Source organism: Piliocolobus tephrosceles, chromosome 1 (assembly GCF_002776525.5).
Source record: "Piliocolobus tephrosceles isolate RC106 chromosome 1, ASM277652v3, whole genome shotgun sequence".
Classification (NCBI taxonomy): Eukaryota; Metazoa; Chordata; class Mammalia; order Primates; family Cercopithecidae; genus Piliocolobus; species Piliocolobus tephrosceles.
This window is the reverse complement of record NC_045434.1, coordinates 212,283,837-212,302,159: the sequence shown is the minus strand read 5'-3', so window position 1 is coordinate 212,302,159 and position 18,323 is coordinate 212,283,837. Positions and strand designations below refer to the sequence as shown.

General features: G+C 57.7%; 1 protein-coding gene across 2 annotated transcripts in view; it reads left to right on the top strand.

The window, feature by feature from the left end:
* The window catches only part of TMEM201 (transmembrane protein 201), a 31,625-nt gene extending 15,121 nt beyond the window's left edge, over positions 1–16,504 (top strand). For both annotated transcript variants that reach the window (XM_023215287.2, XM_023215288.2), the window contains exons 5-11: positions 2,725–3,077; positions 3,675–3,878; positions 9,117–9,349; positions 11,595–11,666; positions 12,264–12,563; positions 13,505–13,642; positions 14,677–16,504. In XM_023215287.2, the coding sequence (XP_023071055.2) occupies positions 2,725–3,077; positions 3,675–3,878; positions 9,117–9,349; positions 11,595–11,666; positions 12,264–12,563; positions 13,505–13,642; positions 14,677–14,774 (1,398 nt within the window). In that variant the 3' untranslated portion in view covers positions 14,775–16,504. The remainder of the gene's footprint in view (positions 1–2,724; positions 3,078–3,674; positions 3,879–9,116; positions 9,350–11,594; positions 11,667–12,263; positions 12,564–13,504; positions 13,643–14,676) is intronic.
* The last annotated feature ends 1,819 nt before the right edge of the window (positions 16,505–18,323 follow it).

Here is an 18,323-nt window from a genome sequence, read left to right as displayed (position 1 = left end):
CCCGTCTCGGCCTCCCAAAGTGCTGGGATTACAGGCTTGAGCCACCGCGCCCGGCCTATTTTATTTTATTTTATTTTTGAGATGAAGTTTTGCTGGGATCACAGACATGCGCCACCACATCTGGCTAATTTTGTATTTTTAGTAGAAACAGGGTTTCTCCGTGTTGGTCAGGCTGGTCTCGAACTCCGAACCTCTGGTGATCCACCTGCCTTGGCCTCCCAAGATGCTGGGATTACAGGTGTGAGCCACTGCACCTGGCCTTTTTTTTTTTTTAAACAGAGTCTCGTTCTGTCACCCGGACTGGAGTCCAGTGGCACAATCTCGGCTCACTACAACCTTGCCTCCCGGGTTCAAGCGATTCTCCCGTCTCAGCCTCCCAAGTAGCTGGGATTACAGGCAACTGCTATCATGCCCAGCTAATTTATGTATTTTTGTAGAGATGGGGTTTCACCATGTTGGCCAGACTGGTCTTGAACTCCTGACCTCAGGTAATCCTCCTACCTTGGCCTGCTGAAGTGCTAGGATTACAGGCGTGAGCCACCATGCCCAGCCTTTTATTTATTTTTAATTTTTTGTTTTTGAGACACAGTTTCATACTGTCATCCAGGCTGGAGTGCAGTGGCACGATCTCGGCTCACTGCAACCTCCTCCTCCCAGGTTCAAGCGATTCTCCTGCCTCAGCCTCCTGAGTAGCTGGGATTACAGGCACGCATCACCACAGCTGACTAATACTTGTATTTTAGTAGAGATGGGGTTTCACCATGTTGCTTAGGCTGGTCTTGAACTCCTGACATCAAATGATCCACCAGCCTTGGCCTCCCAAAGTACTGAGATTACAGGCGTGAGCCACCACACTCAACCTCCAAATAACTGTTTCCATCCTTTTGTCAAGTTCTCACCAAAAATTCCTATTGCGATTTTATTTATGTATTTTTTTTATATATTTTTTGAGACGGAGTTTAGCTGTGTCCCCCAGGCTGGAGTGCAGTGATGCGATGTCGGCTCACTGCAAGCTCCGCCTCCTGGGTTCACACCATTCTCCTTCCTCAGCCTCCCGAGTAGGTGGGACTACAGGCGCCCACCACCACATCCGGCTGATTTTTTTTGTATTTTTAGTAGAGATGGGGTTTCACCGTGTTAGCCAGGATGGTCTCGATCTGACCTCGTGATCCGCCCGTCTCAGCCTCCCAAAGTGGTGGTCGCGCCCGGCCATATTGTGATTTTAATTGGAACTGACATAAATGGACAGATAACTGGCAAAAGTGAACCTTAAAAGTACAGTAGTAAGTTATTCGGACCAGGAACAAAGCAGTCAGAATGAAAACCAAAAGCTCCAGGACAGGCTCCACCTGGTGCGCTGCTGTACAGACATGTGGCAGGGCAGAGGTGGCATGGCTGTGTCCCAGCTGCAGACTGGAAACCATATACCAGTCAGAGCCAGGTCACATCTAGGGACACAAAGGGGTGGATAGGAGTTTCTTTGTGGGGGTAGATTTTACTACTTAACCTCCTTGCTACCATATCTATGAGTTTTTTTTTTTTTTTTTGAGACGGAGTCTGGCTTTGTTGCCCAGGCTGGAGTGCAGTGGCTGGATCTCAGCTCACTGCAAGCTCCACCTCCCAGGTTTACGCTATTCTCCTGCCTCAGCCTCCCGAGTAGCTGGGACTACAGGTGCCCGCCACCGCGCCCGGCTACTTTTTTGTATTTTTTAGTAGAGATGGGGTTTCGCCATGTCAGCCAGGATGGTCTCTATCTCCTGACCTCGTGATCTGCCCGTCTTGGCCTCCCAAAGTGCCGGGATTACAGGCTTGAGCCACCGTGCCCAGCCATATCTGAGTTTTTAAATAACCAGAATACTCTATCAACTGAGTACTATGATAAAAATTGGTTTTAGCCAGATGGTCCTGGGCTTAAATCCTGGAGCCACTGCATACCAGGTATGGGCTTTATACGTGGCCCTGTGCCAGTTTCTCAGCTTCCCTGAGTGTGGTTTCCATAGCTGTAAACGGGTCCAGGACTTTGGAGTCCACCACCAAGGCTGCTAGGAAGATGAATGCAAATGCCAGGAAAGTGCTGAGAAACAGTGGGGCCACCCCAAAACCCATGCTCAGATACGTACATAACGGACGCATGGTGATACCAGTCACTGTCCCGGGACACCCACCCAGCTAACGACATGCAGGGGACTGGGGAGTGGGGTAGGGAGGTGGCCCCATGGGCATGTTGCTTCCCCAAAGTAAAGGGGCTCAACTTGGCCGGGCGTGGTGGCTCATGCCTGTAATCCCAGCACTTTGGGAGGCCAAGGCTGGTGGATCGCCTGTGGTCAGGAGTTCAAGACCAGCCTGGCCAACATGGTAAAACCCTGTCTCTACAAAACAAAATATAAAAATTAGCTGGGTGTGGTGGTGGGCACCTGTCATCCTGTCTACTGGGGAGACTGGGGCAGGAGAATCGCTTGAACCCGGGAGGAAGAGGTTGCAGTGAGCCAAAATAAGGTCTCTACAATATGGAAAGATTTCTTTAAAAGGAGAGTGTGGTAGAGCAGCGCTCCTCCCCACCCAGAAGGGAGGCGGGCCAGTGGAACTCAGTGGTGAGTTTTTGAACCAAGCCCAGGATGTGTGGGAACGTGGGTCTGGCCGGAACCCCTCAAAGAGTGACACCAGTGATGACTGGGGGTGGCTCCCTGGCCATCTCACTAACCTGCCTCTCTTCCTCCTCTGCAGAGCTTCTGCTCCTCCACCGTGAAGTCCCCGGTCCAGGTCATCCTGCTCCGTGCCCTCGCCTTCCTGGCCTGCGCCTTCCTACTGACCACCACACTGTATGGGGCCAGCGACCCCTTCGCCCCGGGCACCACTGTGCCCCTGGCCCTGCCACCTGGTGGCAATGGCTCAGCCACACCTGACAATGGCACTGCCCCTGGGGCCGAGGGCTGGCGGCAGCTGCTGGGCCTGCTCCCCGAGCACATGGCGGAGAAGCTGTGGGAGGCCTGGGCCTTCGGGCAGAGCCACCAGACGGGCATCGTGGCACTGGGCCTGCTCACCTGCTTGCTGGCAATGCTGCTGGCTGGCCGCATCAGGTGTGCATGGGGCTGGGAGTTGACAGGCGGGAGACTGTGTGCTGGATTACTGTCTAGGGTGGGGGCCAAGAGACCCCATTGGGTGCACAGCCCTAGGCTGAACTCCACCATGTCACTGGTACTGGGACGCCCTATGACGCCCAGGGACTGGGAGTCATAGGTGAGGTGAGGCGGCACAGCAGACGCCCCCTGAGCCCAGTTGCCTCCTTCTCCTCCTCGGGCTCTGTTAAGTCAGGATAATGATAACCACCTGCCTCCTGGGTTGTGGGGGCTTACGTGGGAAGCTCTGGGGTTCCCTGAGTGGAAGCATGTCCTGTGAGTGCCGTGTCCCCGTTGCCCCTCCTCACCGACTCAGAGGAATTTTCCTTAGCCCTGTTACAGGCTGGAACTTAGAGGCCAAGGAGAAACACTGAGCCACCTGCTCGGAGCCGGGCAGCGTGTGAGTGTGAGGGGACTCTGAGCCCGCGCTCTCTCCTGGCCCTGGACTCTCTGAGCAGGGCCAGGTATAGACAGAGGAGGCAGAGGAGGCAGGAGGGAAGGTGTGGACCCAGGAGGTCTTGTCCTCCCCTGGGGTGACCCCACTGCTTTCCCTTTCAGGCTCCGGAGGATCGACGCCTTCTGCACCTGCCTGTGGGCCCTGCTGCTGGGGCTGCACCTGGCTGAGCAGCACCTGCAGGCCACCCCGCCCAGCTGGCTGGACACGCTCAAGTTCAGCACCACATCTTTGTGCTGCCTGGTTGGCTTCACAGCGGCTGTGGCCACAAGGAAGGCGACGGGCCCGCGGAGGTTCCGGCCCCGAAGGTCAGAGAAGCAGCCGTGACTGCGGGGGGAGGACACGCGATGCTCAGGCCCAGGCTTTGCCCGGTCCGAAGCGGGCCCCTCTCTGTCCTGCCTCTTTTCACCTGCTCACGCCCTCCCACCCCCACCCTACAGCCGCAGGTCCTGGCCCGGCCCCTCCACTGCCTCGAAGAGTCAGCCTGCCCCGCCTTTTCCTTTCCGGCCACCAGCCATCCCCAAGTGCCCTGTAGCCACTCACCACTGCTGCCACCTCTCTGGCCAATGGCCCTTTCACTGGCCTGGTGACTGGAACGTGGGCAGCACCCACACAGGCTCTGACCCGTGGCTTCCTGCTGGTAGCACCAAGCACCCCCATCTCACAGTGCCGTTTCCTGGCTCTGACACTGTTGGGTGAGGAGCCTGGTCCTGTCTGAGCACCTGCACAGGGGTGGTGACAGTGGCTACCGGCTGGGCCCCTGGCATGCCCTAACCATGCAACAGAGTGAGGCTGGGGCAACACAGAGCCCCACCTGGCCCCTGAGGAGCACCTGCGGTCTGTCCCCTTGGTCCTGCTTGTGGCTGGGCCGGCCCTGCAGGAGATGGTGGAGCCGTCAAGGAGGCAGGGCTGCTGCTCTGTGTCTGCTGCTCGGCCTCTTGCTCTGAGACCTTCCCGAGTCCCTGGGAATGGAGAGTGCAGTTCTTGGGCCCAGCCTGGCCTTCGCCATGAGTTTGGGGAGTGAGACCCTGCCTGAGATGGGCAGTAGGAGCCTGTGTTGACCTTGGGGAATCTGAGCTTTTCCAAGGGTAAGGGACCCAGGGTATGCAGGCCTTCAGTGACATCAGGTTGTTGTCATCCTCTCCCTCCCTGGCCTGTCACGAGTTTCCCCAGACCCTGGCAGTGGCTCTTGGATGCTGCCGAGGCACCTGCTCGCCATGACCCAGCCTCACTCTGCCCTCCGACTTAGGTGAGGGGGCAGCCCACAGACCTGCTCCTCAGTAGCAGGGCCTGGCCAGGTCCCTGCTGTTCCCAGCCTCAGTTTACCATCTTTGAAATGAGAGGGACCCCTCTCCAGAGCCCTTGGGTGCCAGCCTTAGTGGGTGTGGGGATCACATGAGGTGGCTCTTGAGGACACTCTCTGGAAGTCGAGGGGCTGCCACGTGCAGAGCAAGTTCTCGGCCTGGGGGCTTCATCCAGGGGTCCCAGTCAAGAGTGGCCTGAGGCCATCACCTGCCAGGCATGTTCCCTCTGGCTGCCCACTCCCTCGGGGCCCGCATGTCCTGCCACTCGCCACTCTGAGCACGAGCTCACCTTCCAGATGTGGCCAGGGTGTGCCAGCTCCTCTCTCCTGTGTGTTGGAACCTGGGGAGGCAAGAGCCGATCACAGGTGCATGAGGGTTACACCCGCCAGCTGGTCTGCCGGGATGGGAGTGGGGGGCGGGTACCAGGCCTCGCTGCTGTGAAGCCGCCACGCCTGGGGGTCCTGGAGGCTGCCCTACCTCAGTGATTGGGTAGCAACTCACACCTCACCCAGCTTCACGAGTGAGGAGCCCAGATGCGTCGGGAGACCCTCAGGGGCTTCTGTGGCCTCTGTTCCCGATGACCTGTGGGGCTTCAGACAAGGCCTCAGCATTACTGGGCTCAGCTTGTTCTGTGTGGAGTGTGAGGGGAGAAAACCCCTCTGAAAAGATGTGGATGGGGCCACACTTCCCACTGGTTCTGCAGTGAGGAGTGGGGGTGGGTGAGCCGAAGCGGCCCCCAGTGGTGTCTGCCTGAGGGGCAGGGAACCACCTGCCTGTCCACTCACGCCGCCCCCCACCCCACAAAGAGCCCATCTGAGAGAAGGACGTGGCGGAGCCAGGACGAGAAAGCGTCCTGTCGGCTGGCCATGCTGTTGCTTGCGTCTCGAATCTTCAGTTCTCGAGGAAGTGTTGACAGTGTGATGCTAATTTCTGCTTTTCTTGGCATTGGGTAGAAGCAGGACATCTGTGTGTATGTGTGTATTTAAATTAGATTATTTATAATAACCAGAGCCAGCCCTCGCACTGGCCAGGATCCTCCTGCCGAGCTGGTGTCGCTCCTGCCCTCTGCCGGGGTCCGGAACGACATCTCAGGAGGTAGCTCTCAGCAGAGTGAGGATTCCTGCCTTCTTTAGAGTTTTGTGTGACTTTCTAAATTATCCATCCCTTAAAGTTTCACTATGTGGAGAAAATTCCAGCACTTTCGAGTGTTGTGGCAACAACCGAGGGAGTGCAGGATCACTGTGTTGTGGCTTGTTGACTGGGAATGTCACCCCTGCCAGGGAACTCCTCCTCACAGGGGACTTGGGACGGCCATCAGACCTTCCAGGGTCCAGGTGGGGTCATCCCGGTAACGGGTGACCGTCTCTGAGACATAAGCGAGGTAGATTCGGCCATCCTCACTCTCAGACTTGGGGTCCCCGCCCCAGGCCAAGCAGACTCCCTGTACCCCTTGCCTGGGAGCAACCCACCAGGACGCAGCCTCCACGCCGCACCTGCCGCGCCCCTCCCTGCCCTGCCCAGGAAGGAACCTGTGACCTTTCTGTCTGTGACTGTTGCCGAGTCTCTGTCTCGTGTCGTAGAATTGTGGATAATTGTCTAGTGACCCTCTCATCACTGTAACCGTCGCGCCTGGCCTAGATGTCGTGTTTTGGATGCTGTGCTTTCAATAAATGCCTCTGGGGCCCTGCTTTTACCCGCTGGCGTCAGGTGCCGCGTCTTTCTTCTTTTCTTTCTTTCAGAAGGGCTCTGTGCCAGGGCTGGGGTGGGCAGCTGCATTTGGGGTACAGACACGTCCACAGGAGTCAGGTTTGGGAGTCAGTGACAATGACACCAGCTGGCTTAGGGGGCCCGGCTCACCTCGCTCGCCTTTGCTCGATCATATTTTTTCCATCTCAATAAACTGCTGCTTAAAACGTGGTCTCTCTCCTTCCACTCCTGACGTGGGCTGGGATTGGGTCGGAGAAGACCAGACATCTCCCCTTGGTATCAGATGAGTGTATCCACGCCGGCACTCCCCAGAGCCAGCATCCAGGCCTGTTCCTGGCCTCTTAATCCCTCTCTGAGACATGGTTTGAGGGCACAGGGCAGTCGGGCCTCTCACCAAAGGAAATGTCAGCACCTTTGGAGTTCTCCAGGGTCCAACAGCTCGGGCTCCTTTAGCTGGGGGATGCTTGCTGCGGCCCCCGTACAGAGCCCAGCCCCTCATGCCCAGCCCTGTGAGCGATTTACGAGGTCTTGTTCATTGAGTGATGTTCCCACATATCACAGTGAGGGGGTCAGACTGCCAAGGAAGTCCCCACAGCACCGTCTTCAGTGGCATCAAACTGGGGACAACAGCACCTGTGCCAGGTAGCCAGGAGATTCAGCTTTTAAGTACTGAGGAGCCCCGGGTGGTGTGCGCAGGAGCTGGGAAGACTGTGGACGCACTGGCAAGACCCAGCCGCTCCTGCTGGAGGTGACCCCTCGGGGCCAGGAGCTGCGGGGCCCAGCCGACCACCTCATCCCCACAGCACACTAGGACCCTCCTTTCATGCGTCCCCCAACGGTACTTAAAGGTCACTGGGAGACCTGGTCACCCTTGGCTGACTCTTGGCTGTATCCGTGCGGCTGGGCAGGGTGGGCACAGGAAACCCAGAGTGGAGCCCTGCTGCCATCTGCTGAGGGCGCTGCTCGAGGCCAGAGCCCTGCCCCACAAGCTTCCTCCCATGGAGGGTCATGCCCTAAGGTCCCAGCCACACCTTCACTGCCCCTGCCTGAGGGTGCCCTCAGGGTCATTCCCTGAAGTCGCCGCGCTGTCCTGCCCGATGGAATCACAGTTCTAACATGACAACACAAAATCTCATCTTCTGTGTAGAGGTGGAACCTTCCCTGGAGTCTTGAGGGCAAAGCAGCGGGCATTGGGCCTGGGAAGCACAGGTCAGTGGGCAGAGCAAGGGTGTGTCCAGTCTTGCTGTCCAGGCCCTTCCCCAGGGTCCCCAGCTCAGCTGCTTTGATGCCCAATTCCCCAAACACGGCCTCACCGTTGGTTCCGAAGTCCCGGTGACCCCCTGGTACCTTGGAAGGCATTAGAAAGGTTACATGATTCTCTGGGAAGTCAACAGCTGGCCTCACACTTTCCTTATACAACTTTTCTAGAGGGAAAGTAGCTGGGAGGTTGGTGGCGTGCGGCTTGGCTAGCGATCCCCGAGCATTCAGTCGTGATGGGCACGGGTCCCTTAGCCAGCCCCCGGCTCCTGCAGGGCCTGGGCCAGCTTGCCCGCTCACCAGCACGTTGTCCGCTGGGCTCCTTTGTCCCTTGGCACCGAGGTAAGGCTGGACCCCTGGAGCTCCGTCCAGACGGTGGACTAATGTATTAACTGCCTCTGTCCCTCTCTTCCCTCTGTAATTGGGTGCCTTAATCAGAAGCATGGTTGATGTTCTGGCGTGGGGCCATCGGGTCCTGCTGTGTGATTTGTACCATCTCGAGTTAAAGAGACACTGTCACCTTCCGTCTTTCAGGCAGCCTTGCGGTCGTTGACGGGTCTCTTGTAAGTTTGGTTTTGGCGTTTTCCCGTGAGAGCCTCTTCCAGGGGATTCCAAGGCCTGGCTGCCCCCCAGTTCTGCTCTACCAAGAGCTTCAGAGGAGTTTCCAGAGTGCAAGGCCAGAGAGCAGGAGGCAGCCTCCTAAGGGGAGAGCTGTGGGAGAACTTCCAGGAATCATGCCTGGAAACAGAGTGTGCCCAGAGCCGTGCTGGGGCCTGACTTCCTGTGATCCAGGCCCATCTGGGAGATGAGCCAGGGTGTCCCTGAGCCCGGCCGCTCTGTGGGGAGGCTCGGCACAGAACAAGAAGTGGCAAGGAGTCCAAGTCCATTAACCTTCATTGAGTGCCTGGCACGGGGCTGGGCATTTTTGCTTCAAGGCGAAAGGGTTGGCATGAGGTTGGCAAGGGCGACAGTGTCACTTTAATACCGAGACTCGTAGTGGAGATAGTTTGCTGTGAGACGAGGGGGTAGGAGGGGGCGAGGGGGTAGGAGGGGGCATGCGGGGAGGGCCGGGTCTTGCTGGCACCTCCCAGCCACCCGCTCCTAATGGCGTGAATGCGGTCGGATTGCTTTTCTGCTTTAACTAACGCACGCCTTCTCTGGGACCCCAACTGAGGCCCCCACCTTTCACCGTGGGAGAGGGGTGGGACCCACAGAAAGGCTGCTTCCAGGACCTCCCGCTGACCCTCTTCTTGTCCTGTGCCTGACGGGCCCTTGCAGGTTCTTCCCAGGAGACTCTGCCGGCCTCTTCCCCACCAGCCCCAGCCTGGCCATCCCTCACCCAAGTGTCGGAGGCTCTCCAGCGTCTCTGTTCATCCCCAGCCCGCCCAGCTTCCTGCCCCTTGCCAACCAGCAGCTCTTCCAGTCTCCTCGACGGGCCTCACCCTCCTCATTGCCCGGCCGCCTCAGCCGGGCTCTCTCTCTGGGAACCATACCCTCTCTGACTCGAGCAGGTAAGGGGTGCCCAGGCATTGGCAGACAGGGCTGGGACAGAACTGTGGGTGGGTACATAGTGTAGGGAGGGCCGGGAGTGGTTAGTGTTCCTGCTACAGAGACAGGCAGAATGGAGCTTTGAGCCTCAGTTTCCCCTCAAAGAAATGGGGCTAGCTAGGAATAGGTGGCTCATGCCTTTAATCCCAGCACTTATGGGGGGCCAAGGTGGGAGGATGGCTTGAGGCTGGGAGTTCAAGACCAGCCTGGGCAACATAGGGAGACGCTGTCTCTACAAAAAAGGTGTTTTAATTAACTGGGCATGGTGTCGTGCGCCTATAGTGCCAGCTATTTAGGCTGAGGTGGGAGGATCGCTTGAACCCAGGAGTTGGAAGCCGCAGTGAGCTATGATCACACCACTGCACTCCACCATGTGCAACAGAGCAAGACCCTGTCAAAAAAATAAAAATAAAGTGCCCAGAATTGCCACATCATCTGGGAACCCCAGCATGGCCCCTTAGTCCCAGCTCTGGTGACATGACCTTGGGTAAATGTGTGCACCGTGCTGTGCCCTTATCTTTTCCTCGAAAATTGCAACATGCCCCTCAGCAAATGGGGCCACTGCAGTTATTCTAGGGGAGGAGATGCTGATAACAGCCAAGGCCCTCTCCTCTCGTGCGGTTAAAGGGCAGGCCATTTTGCGCACACGCCGAGGTTTATATTAGGATGCTTTTGCTTTTCCCCTAAGCAGAGATACCCCCGTTTTCAGGGCGCCCCAGCCTGGTGGCACTTGAATGGAACTTGGGGTGGGAGGTGCCAGGAGCAGCCCTGCCCTGGGCCTGAGCACTCTGAGTAAACTGCACACTGGCCGAGGCGGTGGAGCTCAGGGACTGCTGTTTCAAGCCCCTTGGGAGGGGAGCGTGGCAATCCCAGGGCCAGTTCAGGCCTCTGAGGCAGGGCCTCCCGCCGGTAGAGAAGAACAGGCAATCTCCCTGTTGAGGCTGAAGGCAGGGACACAGTAGCGGCCTGTCTGAGGCGGCAGCAGAGGTCTGTGGGGCACAAGCTTGTCTTGGAGTGTCCGGTGACAGATGGGACCCCAGTCTCCATTGCCAGGGTGGTTGGGGGGAGGAACCTGGTCTCCATCGCCAGAGGGTGGGTCAGGGGAAGGAGTTCCTGCAGGGGTTTGGCTCATGTCTTCGGAGACCCTCTGGAGCGCGCTCAGGCGCTGTGGCCATAATCCAGCTTGCTGTCTCCCTATCTGTCCTCAGTCTGCTCCCCTGCCGCACACCTCATCTCTGCGTCCTGCAGCACATGCCCAACAGGAAAACGGCCTCTCCCAGCATCCATAGAATGGGTTCTAGAAGGACCCTGGTTGGCGTGCTGGGCTCTTGTGATCACCCTTATCCAGCCTATCCCCTGGCCTGGTGAGGAGAAGGTTATCTGCGTGCTGCAACAGACCCTTCAGAGCCTGCAGGTGGCAACAGGACACAAGGCAGGCAGTCCCCGGGTCCCACATTCAGCTCTCAGCCAGCCACTTGGAACTGGGGCCCCTGCCCTTGGGGCGCATGCACCTGATTTAGGAAAAGGCATCGTGGTCGCTGCTACCTGGGTTCGAGAGCGCAGGCAGTCAGGGCCTGCGATTAGTGGAGAAAGTGGGACTAGACGGCTGGAAAAGCTGGCCCTTGTGTGAGAAGAAGGGCATGGATTGAGGAGTGGACAATATGCCTGGTGTTGACTCTTCTCACCACCTGCCATGAGCCACGAGCCTCGTTTTTTTTGTGTGTGTGTATGATACGGAGTCTCGTTCTGTCGCCCAGGCTGGAGTGCAATAGCGCCATCTCGGCTCACTGCAACCTCCGCCTCCTGGGTTCGAGTGATTCTCCTGCCTCAGCCTCCTGGATAGCTGGGATTACAGGCGCCCGCCACCACACCCGGCTAATTTTTTTGTATTTTCAGTAGAGATGGGGTTTCACCATATTAGCCAGGATGGTCTCGATCTCCTGACCTCGTGATCTGCCCGCCTCAGCCTCCCAAAGTGCTAGGATTACAGGCTTGAGCCACCATGTCCAGCCAGAGCCTTGGTTTCTTTATCTGCAAAAAGGGAACGTGCCCAGCACCCCTCAGATGGCAGTCCAAGGGATCCAGGAGCACCTGTGTTTTCATGAAAGCACATTTGTGAAGAGCAAAGGCTGGATTGGGATTTCGACAGAGTCTGGGGCCTCTGCACATAGTCCACAGGCCTGACATGTCTCTTCTCTCTGTCTCCAGACTCAGGCTATCTGTTCAGCGGTAGCCGCCCACCGTCTCAGATGTCTCGATCTGGGGAGTTTCCCATTTCAGGTGAGGAGGACAGAGAGCTAAGCGGGGGACGGGGCAGCGTGAGGCCTGGGCGTTCCAGAGCACGGTGGTTTATGTGAGCTTTGGGGTCAGACAGGCCTCAAGTGTGTGTTCACATCTCAGCCCTGGGCAAGTGACCCACATGCCTGTGCCTCAGTTTCCACTTGCGTGACATGGGAATGGCAGTCGCCAGGATCAGATGGTACCATGCTGCTCTGCCGTCCTCAGCGGCAGTCATGGCTGGAGCTGGTGCACCAGGCGCCAGCTGGCAGCAGGGCCTTGGGTGAGCTGGCCTTGTACCTCCAGGGTTTGCTGCTGTCTGGCCTTGGCTCTCAGCTGATGGTGCCCGGGGCTTTGGATGGAAATCAAGGGCAGGAGGTCGTGGCTGAGGCTCCAGGATCTCTCCCCTCCCTCAGGTGCCTGGTAGCGGGCAGCCACCTCCTCCCTCAGCTGTGCAGCAGAACTTCCCCCTGCCCCCAGTCTCTGCACCTTTCCTTTCTTCCCGGGTTAATAGAAGAAAGCCCCCAGAAATGAAATAGTGCATCGTAGCGTTGCAGTGACAAGAGCCCACGTTCACATCATCTTCCTCCCTCTCTCCAGATTACTTTTCTCTGCTGTCAGGGAGCTGCCCCTCCTCCCCACTCCCTTCCCCAGCCCCCTCCGTGGCTGGCTCGGTGGCCTCCAGCTCCGGCTCTCTGCGCCACCGCAGGCCCCTCATCAGCCCTGCCCGGCTCAACCTGAAGGGACAGAAGCTGCTGCTGTTCCCGTCACCCCCTGGAGAGGCCCCCACCACGCCCAGCAGCTCGGATGAGCACTCGCCTCACAACGGCAGCCTCTTCACCATGGAGCCGCCCAAGGTTCCCCGGAAGCCGCCCCTGCAGGACGTGACGCACGCCCTGGGTAAGGCCTTCTGACAGCCCCGAGGGGCCGCGGGAGGGCCTCTGCTGCCAAGAGGCCTGGCTGCGCAGCGGTGGGGGGGCTCATCCTTGCTCTGACTCCAGTGTGTGCCTTCCTGCCCTGGAGCTCTAGGCACCCCACTGTGGCTCTCATGACTCGAACCCTCTGGGAGGACATTGTCCTCTACTGGCTGATTTCAGTTTCTCCTTTTGCAGTTGACCTTCAGGGTCTTCTGTTCCTTGGAACTGATCGAAAATACATCACGCATTGCCAGGTGCGTGTGGCCACAGATAGTTTCACTCAAATGGTGCTGTACTGCAAAGCATTTAAACTTTTTAAAGTTAGCCCCCAACCTTCAAAACCTACAACTTTCACATGAATTTGTAGATTTCCTTTTTTTTATTTTTGAGATGGAGTCTCACTCTGTCACCCAGGCTCGAGTACAGTGGCGTGATCTTGGCTCACTGCAACCTCCTTCTCCAGGGTTCAAGAGATTCTCCTACCTCAGCCTCCCAAGTAGCTGGGACTACAGGTGCGCACCACCATGCCCAGCTCATTTTTGTATTTTTAGTAGAGATGGGATTTCACCATGTTTCCCAGGCTAGTCTTGAACTCCTGTCCTCAAGTGACCCACCCACCTTGGCTTCCCAAAGTGCTGGGATCACAGGCGTGGGCCACTGCACCCAGCCTCGAATATTTAGATTTCCTGTGTCTCTTACAATGTCAGAGATCTGGTCACCTTGGCCACTGAATACTGGCAGACAGAGGTGGCACGACAGTGAAGCAAGGACCTGGCCCCCCACTGTCCAGGGTGGATGAGTGGCTTGGGACAGGCTGGCTCACCACTTCTGACAACTGTCCTTAGAGTGGAAGTGCAGCTGCCCCATGTCTGTCGCTGGGGGGAGCCGTGAGCGCCACTGAGATGCACACCCTTCTCTTTGCAGACCTGAGATCCAAGCTGGAAAGAGGCAGTGCCTGCAGCAACCACTCCATCAAGAAAGAGGACGACTCTTCCCAGTCATCCACCTGTGTGGTAGACACCACCACCAGGGGCTGCTCGGAGGAGGCTGCCACTTGGAGAGGTCTGCACCCTGAGGTGTGGGAGGGGAGGGGGCAGGCACGCATCCAGAGTCACCATCTCCCCCCTGGTGGGTCCAGAGCGCTGACAGAATCTTCCAGGACATTGCAGTCCCTGAGTGGCCAACAAGTAACCCCCGTGGCGCCTCTGAACCCGGGATCAGGGACTCAGTAGATGGCACTCCCACCGTCGGGATTTGGGCCCAGATCTGCACTGTTCCAGTAGCTTCTGGCCCCGGGCAGCTATTTAAATTAATGAATTACAATTAAAGCAAGTTTGAAATGTTGTTCCTGAGCTGCACTAGCCATATTTCAAGTGCTCAGTAGGCACCTGTGGCCCGTGGCTGCCATCCTGGCTGGAAGTGCCCGGAGAGCCTGGGCACGCCGGGACCACATCACACTGGGGCTGCAGCCTGCACCAGGTGCCGAGCTGCCTGGCTCAGATCCCAGGTTCTCTGCTCACTGACCCTGGGCTCAGGGGCAAGAGACCAGATCATTGGTCGACATCGTCACTCCCCGGGTGGGGAGGGGGTGTGTATTGAGGGAGACGGATGGATCAGCAAGCAGGGCTTTTCCTGGGCAGATCATTTTGCACTGACTCTCGAAGCCAGTGCTGCCCCAGGCTGGAGGGTGGCCCGGCAGCTTGGAGGCCTTGGTGAGGACGCAGGCTGCGGCAGGCGGACCTGAGTTGGCCGCTTATTCCCTCGGAGGCCTGGACGGGGTGCTCCTGTCCCCAACCCCCATGTCCTCATCTGTAAAGTGGCCGTTGTGGTCACTGCCTCATCGCCCAGGCCCCAGCTCATGACGGCCCAGCCCACGGCCTTGCTGGTAGCTCAGGGTTAGGAAAAGCGGTGCCTTCAGGGAGGCAGGGATGGGGGAATCTTTCCTGCTAGGGAAGCCTTTGGCCAAGAGAATTGGGGGTGAGCCTCACCAGCCTCGGGGAGCACCCTGCACAGAGCCTTGAGCTTCCCACAAACTGCATGCTCTGGGGGGCTGTTCACCCACACACACGTTTTGACGGGGTCTCTCCGCTTTGCAGGTCGTTTTGGCCCCTCCCTGGTCCGGGGCCTCCTGGCCGTGAGCTTGGCCGCCAATGCCCTCTTCACCTCGGCGTTTCTGTACCAGAGCCTGCGCTGACCCACTATTGGAGCCCCTCGGAGGGGAGCAACCCGGTGCCTGCTGCTTCACCACTGCCGGCCTCAGGACCCTCCCTGGAGGGGCTGCCGCCTCTGCCCTCATCTCCAGGGCCTTGACCTCACTGGACTGTGACTGTCCTCAGGACACCTGCCCCTCCTCACCTAACGGACTGCAGGGCTGAGTGTGTGTCTGGGATCACACTCTCTGCCGCCCACCTCCTTGGCTGACATCGGCTGTGTTTGGTGCTGACACTCTGATCCCGGAGCCAGGGAGCCCCAAGGGGCTGCATGACCCTGGGGTGCCCCACACCGTTCAGCCCTGCCTGGCAGGGATGCCAGTACTACTGTAACTGCAGCAGGAGCTGCCCGGCCTGCCTTCCGGCCCCACGCCCACAGGCATGGTCACATCTTTGTACTGTACTCCCGTCCCACCTGGGGCGACCTCAGAGCCCCACTAAGCTGAAGGCCCCCTGGGGGAGAGGGAAGCATGGTCCTTGTCATCTGCCCTGTCTTGCCCCTTCTTGTGGAGTGGGCAGAAGGGTGCCCGGGATCCTCAGAGCTCCCAGGTCTGAGCAGCCAAACGCCCAGCGCAAGCCCCTGCTCCACCCTCCCCAGCCAGATACCCCCCGCTTTGTGACCTCTGTTGACCTTCCAGGAAGCAGTCCCATTACCCTGAGAACGCAGAGAGCCCTGGCCCGCCTCGCCCTGTGTTTCCAGGGCTGCACGTCTGGTCCTTAAGCTGCGCGTGGAACTGCAGGGCAGGCTGACGGGGGCCTTCAGATCTCAGATGAGACTGCACCCCTTCGCTCACCCTACTGGGTGCCTGCCTCCCTTCAGCCCCTGAGAATCCCATCTTCCCCTGGTTCTCCTGCCCACTCCCCTGCTGGGGCTCCTTCCTGGCACTGAGGAGGGGCCCTCCCAATGCTGTGAGGCAGAGAGGAGGGACTGTGCACCTGTGGCCATCAGAGCCCCCCCGCCGTCCTGCCCTGGGCCTCGGACACGGGCCTGGGGCAGCGCGTGTCTGCCGGTCGTGTGCTTTTGCCAGTTGGAGAAGAATCAGCTGCCTCAGTGGATTCTGAGACTCACTGTGGGGCGGGAGGAAGGGTCTTCACTCTGCCATTCAGGGATAAAGTTTAATTTTATTTTTCTACACATTTTGCCAGGTCAGGCATTTTGCTAGTAAGCAGGATGCCCCCAACTCTCCCTGCCATGGAGGATTCATTTTTTTAAGCTTTGGGTGCTTTTTTAATACTTTTTTTTAACGTGGGGAAGGAGCTTGCTCTGACATCACCCTCCTCTCCCCTGACTCCTGTCCTGAGAGCTGTGGATGCTGCCTCCTGCCCTGCCTACCCCTGAAACATGGGGGACGGGCCCCAGGACAGCGTCAGGACCTTTGAGTCCAGCTGCCCGCAATGGTTCCAACTCAGAGGCAGCGCCTCACGGTCCCCATTTTTGTATAGTGGGCGTGTGTGTTGAGGTTTTTTATTTTTTGCTTAACAAAACCAAACTCCATTCCCAAATGCCCTTCCTCTCTGGCTCTGAGGGCGCTCCTTTCTCTCAGCCAGGCAGCCTGGCCTCTCCTGCCCAGACCTGTGGTCCCAGCATCCCCCAGAGCCAGGGTACAGGCCCGGCGGGAGGGGGTTTTATGTTTTGTTTCAGACAGAAAACACAACCTTATTTTTCTTTACAAAAGCAAAAAAGGAAACCAAAAACGATACGGCCTTTGAATGACGCTTGCTGGCTGTTTGTATTTGTTTGCCTGGACAGCTTGGGCCCTCCAGGTAGGGCAGGGCCCTGCTAAGGGGGCTCTCATCCACTTTCTCTTTCCTCTTCACTGGGGGACTCGGGTTGGGGTAGCCACAGTGTGACCGGACAGTGTCCCTGGAGGGGCTTAGGGATTTGGACAGGAGACTCGCTGCCTGGCTGAGCCTGGGCCGGAAGGACACCCCAGAGTTTGCTGCACAGAGAAGAAGGGTGTCCAGGCAGGAAGCACTCAGCTCAGCTCTTCAGAAAACCTGAGTCCACCAGTCATCCTCGGCAGTCCTTGCCCCTGGCTGCAGGGACCGGGGTCAGCATGTAAAAAAGACCTTGTCTTCCTCAGAGAGGGCTTGGAGCTGCTGCACGGCTCCAGGCTGAGGCGGCAGGGATGGGGAATGGCCAGGATGTCACAGCACAAGCTCTGGGGTCACCTTCCCGGTGACAGATCTGCATTTCTGTTGGTTTCAGTTTGACACGGAAGTAACAGGACGGCCATCCAGGGCTGATGTGAGGACCTTAAGCCACAGCACAGTGCAGAGGGAGCTCTACCACGGTGGCCTGTCATTCTGGCTCAGTGCCCTGCGGGCAGGAGGACCACAGCCAGTGAGTGGCAGGGGACTGGCTCCCAGGGGCTGGCAGGACCAACCTGAATCAGACCCTGAGGGCAGATGAGGGTGCAGGGCTGGGCCGGCTCCCCATCAGGAGCTGTCTGCAGTGGGAAGCACAAACGCCTCTGAGCTCACTAACCTCAGGCCCTCAAGATGTTGGGAACATCATGTTTAAACCTGAGGTCCAGCAGCCGCTTCAGCTCCTACCCGGGCTTGGTGTGGAGAGGCCAAGTGAGGGCAGCAGAGAGCCGAGCGCCGTCAGCTGGGAGGGTTCTCCCCGCCTTGGGAGCACCAGTAGTAACGCCATCTATGGTTTTCTTACCAAAAGGTAACGCATTTATGTAGAAAACCTAGAAATAGAAGTGAGAAAAAAAAAAAAAAGCTCCTGGCGTTTAAGATATTGGCGTCTCTTTGTGGTGGTTTTGTTTGAGACGGTCTCGCTCGCATCCAGGCTGGAGTGCAGTGATGCAATCATAGCTCACTGCAGCCTCAACCTCAGGGGCTCAAACATTCCTCCCGCCTCAGCCCTCTCAGTAGCTGGTACTACAGGTGCACACCACCACATGCAGCTAATTTTTGTTGTACTTTTTATAGAAAAGGGGTTTCACCATGTTGCCCAGGCTGGTTTCAAATTCCTGAGCTCAAGCAATCCACCCACCTCAGCCTCCCAAAGTCCTTTGATTACAGGTATGAGCACCATGCCTGGCCAGAATCTTCAGTAGAATGATTTACCTCTTAAGAATTATCCCAAGGGTCCAGCGTAAGCTCATGCCTGTAATCCCAGCACTTTGAGAGTTCGAGGCAGGAGGATCTCTTGAGCCCAGGAGTTCAACAGCAGCCTGGATAATACAGTATAAACTCATCTCTACAAAAACATTAAGAAAATTAGCTGGGGCTGGGTGCGGTGGCTCACGCTTGTAATCCCAGCAGTTTGGGAGGCTGAGGCGGGTGGATCATGAGGTCAGGAGATCGAGACCATCCTGGTTAACACGGTGAAACCCCGTCTCTACTAAAAATACAAAAAGTTAGCCGGACGTGGTGCTGCACTCCAGTCTGGGCGACAGAGCAAGACTCCAGCTCAAAAAAAAAAAAAAAAAAGCTGGGTGTGGTGGCACATACCTGTTGTCCCAGCTACTCGGGAATCGGAGGCAAGAGGATTGCTTGAGTCCCTGGGAGGTCACGGC